Source organism: Ostrea edulis, chromosome 2 (genome assembly GCF_947568905.1).
Source record: "Ostrea edulis chromosome 2, xbOstEdul1.1, whole genome shotgun sequence".
Lineage (NCBI taxonomy): Eukaryota > Metazoa > Mollusca > Bivalvia > Ostreida > Ostreidae > Ostrea > Ostrea edulis.
In genome coordinates this window covers 25,126,309-25,137,877 of record NC_079165.1, presented here as the reverse complement: position 1 = coordinate 25,137,877, position 11,569 = coordinate 25,126,309, and the positions used below count along the sequence as shown (strand labels likewise).

Sequence of the window (11,569 nt, the reverse complement as noted above, 5' to 3'; positions counted from 1 at the left end):
AAGGGACGTCAAGAATACTCAGAAAAAGTGGTCTGGGCCAATACATTTTGCCCGGCCCAACATGTGACTATGTGATGAATATTCATTATATGCAGGGAATCGAAATTGACCGACGTGAAAAATAGTTCGTCACTGTTAACTACTTCGACAATAATACACTAACTTAAACACCCCCCTCCCCACTCTTAATGTGACTATTAACCATCAAGATATTAACCTCCAAAAACTTCCTATCCACGGTTACTGTGTCTATCAACCTACGAGAACCCCGCTTTTACTGTAAAATTAAGACACCCCCCTCCCCGCTTTTACTGTAAAATTAAGACACCCCCTTCCCGCTTTTACTGTAAAATTAAGACACCCCCCTCCTCGCTTTTACTGTAAAATTAAGACACCCCCCTCCCCGCTTTTATTGTGAATATCAAGACACCCCCACCCCCCGCTTTTACTGTAAAATTAAGACACCCCCCTCCCCGCTTTTACTGTAAAATTAAGACACCCCCCTCCCCGCTTTTACTGTAAAATTAAGACACCCCCCTCCCCGCTTTTATTGTGAATATCAAGACACCCCCACCCCCCGCTTTTACTGTAAAATTAAAACACCCCCCCTCCCCGCTTTTATTGTGAATATCAAGACACCCCCATCCCCCGCTTTTACTGTAAAATTAAGACACCCCCCTCCCCGCTTTTATTGTGAATATCAAGACACCCCCACCCCCCGCTTTTACTGTAAAATTAAGACACCCCCCTCCCCGCTTTTATTGTGAATATCAAGACACCCCCACCCCCCGCTTTTACTGTAAAATTAAGACACCCCCCTCCCCGCTTTTATTGTGAATATCAAGACACCCCCACCCCCCGCTTTTACTGTAAAATTAAGACACCCCCTCCCCGCTTTTATTGTGAATATCAAGACACCCCCACCCCCCGCTTTTACTGTAAAATTAAGACACCCCCCTCCCCGCTTTTATTGTGAATATCAAGACACCCCCACCCCCCGGTTTTACTGTAAAATTAAGACACCCCCTCCCCGCTTTTATTGTGAATATCAAGACACCCCCACCCCCCGCTTTTACTGTAAAATTAAGACACCCCCTCCCCGCTTTTATTGTGAATATCAAGACACTCCCACCCCCCGCTTTTACTGTAAAATTAAGACACCCCCCTCCCCGCTTTTATTGTGAATATCAAGACACCCCCATCCCCCGCTTTTACTGTAAAATTAAGACACCCCCCTTCCCGCTTTTATTGTGAATATCAAGACACCCCCACCCCCCGCTTTTACTGTAAAATTAAGACACCCCCCTCCCCGCTTTTATTGTGAATATCAAGACACCCCCACCCCCCGCTTTTACTGTAAAATTAAGACACCCCCTCCCCGCTTTTATTGTGAATATCAAGACACCCCCACCCCCCGCTTTTACTGTAAAAATTAAGACACCCCCTCCCCACTTTTACTGTAAAAATTAAGACACCCCCTCCCCACTTTTACTGTAAAAATTAAGACACCCCCTCCCCGCTTTTACTGTAAAAATTAAGACACCCCCTCCCCACTTTTACTGTGAATATTAAGATACCCCCTCCCCACTTTTACTGTGAATATTAAGACACCCCCTCCCCACTTTTACTGTGAATATTAAGACACCCCCTCCCCGCTTTTACTGTAAATATCAAGACATCCCCCAACTTTTACTGTGAATATCAAGACACCCCCTCCCTACTTTTATTGTGAATATTAAGACACCCCACCCCCACCACGCTTTTGCTGTGAATATTAAGACACCCCTTCCCCGCTTTTACTGTAAAATTAAGACACACCCCCTCCCCGCTTTTATTGTGAATATCAAGACACCCCCATCCCCCGCTTTTACTGTAAAATTAAGACACCGCCCTCCCCGCTTTTATTGTGAATATCAAGACACCCCCACCCCCCGCTTTTACTGTAAAATTAAGACACCCCCCTCCCCGCTTTTATTGTGAATATCAAGACACCCCCACCCCCCGCTTTTACTGTAAAATTAAGACACCCCTCCCCGCTTTTATTGTGAATATCAAGACACCCCCACCCCCCGCTTTTACTGTAAAAATTAAGACACCCCCTCCCCACTTTTACTGTAAAAATTAAGACACCCCCTCCCCACTTTTACTGTAAAAATTAAGACACCCCCTCCCCGCTTTTACTGTAAAAATTAAGACACCCCCTCCCCACTTTTACTGTGAATATTAAGATACCCCCTCCCTACTTTTACTGTGAATATTAAGACACCCCCTCCCCACTTTTACTGTGAATATTAAGATACCCCCTCCCCACTTTTACTGTGAATATTAAGACACCCCCTCCCCACTTTTACTGTGAATATTAAGACATCCCCTCCCCGCTTTTACTGTAAATATCACTGAATATTAAGACACCCCCCCCCCCCCCCCGCTTTTACTCTGAATATTAAGACACCCCCCCCCACCCCCACCCCACTTTTACTCTGAATATTAAGACACAACCCCGCCCCCCCCCCCCCCCGCTTTTACTGTGAATATTAAGACAACCCCAACCCCCCCGCTTTTACTGTGAATATTAAGACACCCCCACCCATCCCCCACTTTTGCTGTGAATATTAAGACACACCCCCCCCCCACCCCGCTTTTACTGTGAATATTAAAACACACACTCCTTCGGTGTATACCACAGTCAATGTATATAGGTACACGAAATATTTTCCATCCTTATAACAATATAATCATGAAACGTATAGCTAACGTATAGCAATTAACAAATGCCCGATGTTTGGGTGTGATCAAGTTTTGGCAAAACCATCTGACATAAGTTTATGTTTTTATTCCTTTTGTTGGTTTTTATATTTAAACAAAAGTCAATATACACCAAACATCCAAGCTGAGTGTCTGAAAATATTAATAATATATTCATGTATAAAATATTAGAAAAATGTATAAGATGAACTCTAACGAACATATAACGAACATATAATGAGGTATTGTTCTAATATGACAGAATATAATGAGATATTGTTCTAACATGACAGAATATAATGAGGTATAGCTTTAACATGGCAGAATATAATGAGGTATTACTCTCACGTGACAGAATATACTGATTGATTGATTGTTGTTTAACGTCCCTCTCGAGAATATTTCACTCATATGGAGACGTCACCACTGCCGGTGACGGGCTGCAAAATTTAGGCCTATGATCAGCGCTCATGGCCTTTGAGCAGGGAGGAAAGGGAGGTATCTTTATCATGCCACACCTGCTGTGACACGGGACCTCGGTTTTTGCGGTCTCATCCTAAGGACCGCCCCATTTAGTCGCCTTTTACAACAAGCAAAGTGTACAGAGGACCTATTCTAAACCAGATCCCCACGGGATATAGCGAATATAGGGAATATAGCGAGGTATTGCTCTCACGTGGCAGAATATAGCGAGGTATTGCTCTCACGTGGCAGAATATAGCGAGATATTACTCTCATGTGACAGAATATAGCGAGGTATTACTCTCACGTGGCAGAATATAGCGAGGTATTACTCTCATGTGACAGAATATAGCGAGGTATTACTCTCATGTGACAGAATATAGCGAGGTATTACTCTCACGTGGCAGAATATAGCGAGGTATTACTCTCATGTGACAGAATATAGCGAGGTATTACTCTCATGTGACAGAATATAGCGAGGTATTGCTCTCACGTGACAGAATATAGCGAGGTATTGCTCTCACGTGGCAGAATATAGCGAGGTATTACTCTCATGTGACAGAATATAGCGAGGTATTGCTCTCACGTGACAGAATATAGCGAGGTATTGCTCTCACGTGGCAGAATATAGCGAGGTATTACTCTCATGTGACAGAATATAGCGAAGTATTACTCTCACGTGACAGAATATAGCGAGGTATTGCTCTCACGTGGCAGAATATAGCGAGGTATTACTCTCACGTGGCGGAATATAGCGAGGTATTGCTTTTACGTGGCAGAATATAGTGAAGTTTTGATTTTATTTGACTCTGAGATGAGCGCCATTGTGAGTAATTGCGTTTACTTGGCGTCCGTAATCGGCCTATGATCGTCACTACATTATGTAACTGTACACAGTCACATGTATGTTCTGATCTTTGTCAACGTAATTCCATCACCACTTCGCATTACTAATTCAAATATTCTTCGAGTGGTTGATCTTGAAGAATTTTTGTTCGAATCTCCAATGTATTTATCTATTACAGTTGACAGAAAATCGAGTTTTTATCCGTATTTCAGATGAAGATTTTTTCTCAGCGATTCGAATTCTATCACATCTACATTGACTTTCGTTGTCGTTAGAAAAGATGAACTCCAGAATAGCAATTTCACAGCATATAATGTAAAAAGAAAAGATAACTCATTCAGGTTCTGTAGAACTATTGCATGAAAAGAATATTGCATTTTTAAACGTAATCAAAACAGATGGATCCATACTTTTAGCACATGTATGGACAAATTCTCTGATTGTCTTTTATCCAATTGCTAACTGTCTGCCCGAAATATTTCACATTTTTGCACTCTTTTTCTCTTCAGAAATAGTAGGACAAATTTCGTTTTTACTTTACGAGCCACATGTTCAAAGACCCGTGTTATCTGACACCAAATGACAAAATCAAAAGACGAAGAAAATGGAGTAAGGAACTCAAGGAGCTGTTGCATTTTTGACAACAACAAAAATTCTTTGTGAGAAGTAACACCGCTAAAGTAGGTAAGAGTTTATACAAAAACTCATTATGTTTAAGTGCCTTGCGTCAGTTCCGGGTGTAGACGGAGCATCCCGTCAAATCATGGACACGTGTATCCGATAGGTTTTCACTCTGCGTTTTATATGCTTGGTGAAATACCGAATTTTTAAATTACTTTTATAAAAGAGAAAACAAAATCATAAAGACAAATTTTGGATTCTGAATGTTATGCAAAGCGTGGAAAATGGTATTTTTCACAAAAAACTTCTGGATACTGATTTGTAATTATATCTGAGGGGGGCGGACAGGGTGTTATCCCTCTCCCCCTCCCTCCTTCTCATCCTGTCCGCCCCCTCATATCTTTAATCACCTTATGTATATAAGGGGGGAGTAGATAACGAACTATAATTAATATAAAAAATTCCACAAAGAATACTTTCAGTAGTTTTATATACATTCCATAATAAAACCTTGTACATGTATTATGATAGACTAATACGTATAAAAAAAAAAAGAAAAAAAAAGAAAAGCACAACCCAAATTAAACGTCTATTATTTTTAAAATTAATAATTTACAGTTAGCCATTTTGAATTTCATGATTCGCATACAACCTACCATTATGTTGAATGATGTCTTGCGTGTTATATTCTAATTAGTAGACCGTTCTTTATAATTACATGGTACTGTTTTTGACTACAGATTACTCCGTTTAACCTGATCAAGATAGAGGGTTGAAGGCGGGTTTGACGTTTTGAAATTTCGTACCACGAACCATCGCCTCCCAGTAGAGACTGGCCGATGGTTTTGTATACCATATAATCTGCAATAAACTTTGCTGTACTGTCGGAGTTGGGGAGATTCCCCTTCACTTTGACATATTAAAAAGTATGTTAAGTTACTGGTACAGACTTGAAAATCTTGGTCAGTCATTTCCACTATTGTTTGATGCATATCGAGAATCAAAATTACTTTTTGAACAAAACAATTCATCATGGTTTGGTTCTATAAACTATTTCATAACTAATATTAATGGGGTTAAAGATTTGCCCTTGAAAGGGGCATACCAGTTTAAAAAGGCTCTTAAAGATTGTTTATTCAAACACTACATCAAAGAATGGCATTCACACCTTGCATTAAATTCAGATAAAAAACTAAGTTGCTTTTCTACTTTTTAAACAAAACTTTGGTTTTGAAAATTATTTGACATCAATTAAAAATTTTGAGCAAAGGAGAAGTCTAACACGTTTCCGTATATCAGCTCATAGACTAAACATTGAAAGGGGACGTTACCAAAAAATCCCTCGACACGAAAATTTTTGTCTAAGATGCAACAACAATTCAGTGGATGACGAAAAACATTTTTTATTCTCATGTAGTCATTTATCAGAAGAAAGGGTTATTTTATTCCAAATGATAGACAAATCATGTAAGAATTTTGTAAAGATGGACAGTGATAAAAAGCTTATCTGGCCAATGACCAATGAAGATGACAATATCCTCATCCAAATTAGTAAGATGATTTTAAACAGTGAGATATAATACTACACATGTTTCATTGCATTATGCACATTTTCTTTCTTCATCATATTTTACACTTGTAGGCTGTCTTGGCTACTAGGAGTACAAGACCGACAGTCTGGTGCAACAATTTACTACCAGACTGTTAACAGGCACTGTCCCTTGGTGCTCCCTGTAATCAGGTCAACATATCGTGTTTTGGTTGTTTTTTTATTCTCTCATATAACACTATTATTCTCTTTTATATCAGTATTCTAACCTTCCTGCTTTAGACATAAAACATTCAGAACAACTGGATCCTGCGTGTACATATGTAATATACTTGCATGCTGTATTCAGTAAGATGATTTTAAACAGTGTAATGTGATACTGCAAGTACATGTCTTTGCATTGTACACATTTCCTTTGCTTTACACTAGTAAGCTATCTTGGTTACTGGGAGTACAAGACCAACAGTCTGGTACAATAGATTTACTACCAGACTGTTAACAGGCACTGTCCCTTGGTGCCCCTGTAATCAAGTCAACAAATTCATGCCTTATTTAACACTTCGTACAATTGTTTTCATTTATATAATTATTATATTCTAATCTCCCTGCATAAGCATAATACATTCAGAACAACTGGATCCTACATGTACATGTGTTTTATACTTGCATACTGTACTTACTAAAATATAATTATACCGACTTGATTACAATTTTATATGTATTCACACAACACTATCATTATCTGCTGTCCTAGAAACTGATGTGTGAAGCAGTTGAGTTATTTTATTTATCATGTTGTTAATTTAAATCTTGTCTGTAATCAGTATTTCATATATAATTATAGATATGTGCAGTGCAGAAGTGTGAACTCTGTCAGTATTACCGGTAGTACTTCTGAATGATTGTTATTTATTTTCATTGTTATGATTAATTGCTTGTTAACTGTATGACAAACGGGATTATTTCAGCTTCTCCATCGTCAACTTCCCATATTTATGTAGCAATATTCCATTATCACCTGCATATGGTGTTTATATATCTCAACAGATTCGATATGCAAGAGCTTGTTCTGCGTATAGTCAGTTTTTAAATCGAGGTAAGCTACTGACAAACAAGTTGATGGTACAGGGGTTTCAACAGTCTCGATTGAAGTCAGCATTTCGCAAGTTCTATTGTCGTTATAACGATCTAGTTCGTCAGTACGATTGTTAAGCCGTTCTTGGCACACTGATTTTGACTGCGGATAACTCCGTTTACCTGATCAGGATATAGGGCTCACGGCGGGTGCAATACAAAATAGATAGTTGGGCAAACACGGACCCCTGGACACACCAGAGGTGGGATCAGGTGCCTAGGAGGAGTGAGCATCCCCTGTTGACCGGTCACACCCGCCGTAAGCCCCATATCCTAATCAGGTAAACGGAGTTATCCGCAGTCAAAATCAGTGTGCCAAGAATAATAATAATAATAATAAATTCTTTTATTTCGACAGAATAGCACAATTAGTACAAATGACTAATTTACATTGTGGTCCTGTATAAAACATATTCACAGACAGATAAATGAGAGAATAGAAAAATAGATAACATAATATAAAATATATACATAAAATAGAACGGCTTAACAATCGGTATGAAACACGTCAGACAGCATTTGACCCAATGCGAGGTTGTATTGACGAACTAGATCGTTATAACGACCATAGAATTTGCGAAATGCTGACTTCAATCGAGACTGTTGAAATCCCTGTACCATCAACTTGTTTATCAGTAGCTTACCTCGATTTAAAAACTGACTATACCCAGAACAAGCTCTTGCATATCGAATTAGTTGAGATATATAAACACCATATGCAGGTGATAATGGAATATTGCTACATAAATGTGGGCAGTTGACGATGGAGAAGCTGAAATCATCCCGTTTGTCATACAGTTGAGTTGTCAGTTTGTCGTTAATGTCTACTTTCAATAAAATATCTAAGTATGAAGCAGAAGTGGACGACTCTGTGGTGTCATTTATTTCGAGTTCGCAAGGATATATCAAATCGACATATGAATGAAAAAGCTATCATTCTTAATAGACAAAACGTCATCGATATATCTAAAAGTCGAATTGAAGGTCACAGCGAGAGATTTTTTCTTCTCACGTAGAAGTTTTTGAATAAATTCTGCTTCATATGAATATAAAAACAGGTCAGCTAACAAAGGCGCACAATTCGTGCCCATGGGAATTCCAACAGACTATCCATCGAAAAATTCGAGCACCAACAAATGCTATTTGGGGCATAGCCGGTATTGTTTTCGCAGTAGGAAATTTTCAATGCTTTCAATTCTTTAGCCTTGATCTTTTTTGGCAAAGTTCGTTATCTTATTCAATAGAATAGATGAGTAACTTTTATCAGTTGTAACAATTAAACTATCTATTCGGATGAAATAGTAAAAGAAAATTAACCGAAAATGGGATTTGCGTTTCTTTTGCATGTCAGTATAGCATAAATAAACATATATTCTAAAATTCATTCTATATGTCATTGTGTGATATCTGTTAATTCTATTTTCCAGCTGATGCTTTGAACTGAACTAATTTCAGTTCTCCCGATTCAGCAAGTCCTACCCACAATCGCCCAACACTATCGATACTCAGCCCGAAAGGTTTATCTAATCCACAATTGTCCACACATAGAAGAAATTGTCCGTTCTGATCCAAGACATGTAAACAGTCATTGTTGTAATCTGCCACAATAATCTGTCCCATGGAGTCCGTCACTATCTGCATCGGACTAAATGATTCCTTCCTCCTGGCTGACGTGCCGTCGTATTGAAATTGAACTTTCCCCGATTTGTCCACCACAACCACCGTCTTAGAATTGATGTCAGAGGCACAAATGTCACCATTGTTATTCTCCTCAACAAACAGCATATTTTCACCTCCTCTATAGATTGACTTTCCATCGTCATTTTTCTCTATTTCCTGTTGCACCTTTCGACCCTGATAACGGACAATTTTGCAATGGCTAAAATCAGTGGTTGACATACTGACCAGGATGTCCCCTGATCTGGTACAGCACAGTCCTTCTGGATACCAGTCCTGCTGTGTGGTGATCAGTGTCTCTGTCTTCCCGTCTCGGACGATGTTCACGGATCTGTTGTAACTATCAGTATATATTAAGTCGCCTTCTCTGGTTACTGAGATGTCACTAGGCCATGTTAAACATGGTATAGTAACAATTTCCTTCTCAATTCCACCTATCTGAACTCGGCCTATAGTTTTACTTTTTCCGCTAACCCACACTTCATCTTTTTCCACACAGGTCACTCTGTAGAGAGGCTTATATCCAGTAGGAATAGTGGCAACCACGATGGCATTGCTCAACGGCTCTCTTAACAGCAGTTTGGAGAAATCGTCATTCATATTAGATGGCGATATCTGTGATAATTTAGCCTTGTATTTTCCTATTTCTATCTTCAGTTCTTTGCCGTGAATAGTGTTTGTTTTAAGAGAAGGTATTTTCCTCTGAATGTCTTTTGGAATATTACTGTACTCCATTATTTTCCATTTGTAGTTCATGACTTCTGAAACGTTATTGGATTCGATTATTCCTTTGTTTTCTTCAACCGTTTGGATCATATCTGAAATAAAACTTCCTAATTTGGAGTGGTTGGTTTTTAACGGAGAGACGTGGTTATCCTTAGTCAGCTTGATTAATGAACGGAGCTTGTTGAAAATGAAATCCACTTCTTGATGCCACACTGCTCTCAGCTTTTCAGTTGATTTCTCTAACTCTTCGTATCTGGTGGTTGTTTCGGATATTTCACTTTCCGTTTCGGCATTTTTAGTTCTATACTTTGGAATCAGGACAGTTTCCATCTCACGTGTGTCTTTCTTAATTCTTTCTTTTCTGTTCTTGACGATTTTCAACATTTCTATCGCATTATGACCTTTATGTGGGCCAAGGACACACGTCATGCACACTGGTACATCGCACTGCCGGCAATGTGCCTCACATTTCTGGTTACAGTGAAGCTTACACTCAGAAAAAACTAGCCGTATCTGTTTATTTTTGAACGGAACGATGTCATGGGTTAGATTCTTCAACTTCTGGATATGTTTATTGACACAATCCACACACAGTTTGATCTGACAGTTGTTACAGAATTGCTGAGTGGGATTATCACAAAGGTCACAAGTGATGACCTCCTGTGCCCAGGAAGTAGGCGTGGCCATTTTCTTTAACTGCAATATGGGAAAATATTTTTCTTTGTCATGAACAACCTTAAACATATTAAACATTTACCAACGCATATTGATTTGATATTATGCCCTATAAAGTTATGCATGATGAAGCACTTTAGAAATGAAAGACAAAATCGTTGTTTATACTTATTGTTGCTAAGTCAGGAAAACGTTCCCGTCATGAACAGAAAGTGACGAGTTTTAGCCCCTCCAGTGATAGATACGATTCGTCGAGATATTTCATGTTTAATTGTTACATGTATGAACCATTTTAAGTAGGCAATTAATTTAAATGAATGTGAACTTTATGCATGTATGAAATGTATGACTTTGATGAAAAACTGAAATTCACCACGTAATATACACATAATTATATGACCTCCAAAAATCTTCGGGAATTTCATCATGATGATCACTTTATGAAACTTTTCAGAGATTTCTTCATAATTCTTTCTTGTTTTTTCGCAGAAAAATATTTTTTCCCTCTCTTTTAGATACAACTAGATTTAATATTTATCGATGAATCGTTTTCATTTCTGGTAAACATCTAAATGATCATTAGAAATATTTATCACTTCTGAGTTCTGATCAATACATGTTCGGTTATTTTAATTGAATGTCTTGAAATAGATAGCGAATGTTCCTCCCCTAGATACCAGAAATGAATACCACCCGTCTTATTGTTAATCTTGGAGTCATTAAAGAATACTCACGGTTTCATAGAATGCATAGTGTAGGTCAAAGTGTTTGGCTTTTCACCTAAAGCTGACATCTATCCCTCTTCATGATAGCACTTTCCCACTCTAATATTTACCAAAACTAACTTGCTGGAGTGTTTTCTTCCTGTTTATACTCGTCGTTTGAATATTAATGTAGGTCGCAAGAAAACAAGACTGCAAACATCTTAAATCACTTGAAATACTCTTAAGAGTTCTTAAAGTGTTCTCTATCATCATAAACAATCCTCAATGGATGAGTGACAATTTGAACTTAATATTTCATGTTTGAGTCTTCTCCACTTGGGTTCAAGTTGTTCCAGTGATTTAGAATCCATAACTCATATTCCTTAAATTCAAATTGAACAATATCTACTCTTATCCCTTTGGATTAAT

At 38.4% G+C, this 11,569-nt stretch overlaps 1 protein-coding gene across 1 annotated transcript; it reads right to left on the bottom strand.

Annotated features, from left to right (window-relative positions):
- Nucleotides 1-7,689: 7,689 nt before the first annotated feature.
- Nucleotides 7,690-11,278, bottom strand: LOC125680659 (uncharacterized). The gene is made up of 2 exons (XM_048920356.2): nt 11,171-11,278; nt 7,690-10,457 (listed from the first exon to the last, which is right to left on the bottom strand). The coding sequence occupies exon 2, from the start codon at nt 10,446-10,448 to the stop codon at nt 8,775-8,777; it is 1,674 nt and encodes a 557-aa protein (XP_048776313.2). The 5' UTR covers nt 10,449-10,457; nt 11,171-11,278; the 3' UTR covers nt 7,690-8,774.
- Between the last annotated feature and the right edge of the window lie 291 nt (nt 11,279-11,569).

Bases quoted from the DNA above. Each gene is read 5' to 3' on its own strand.
- LOC125680659 (XM_048920356.2), bottom strand. From the start codon at position 10,448: ATGGCCACGCCTACTTCCTGGGCACAGGAGGTCATCACTTGTGACCTT.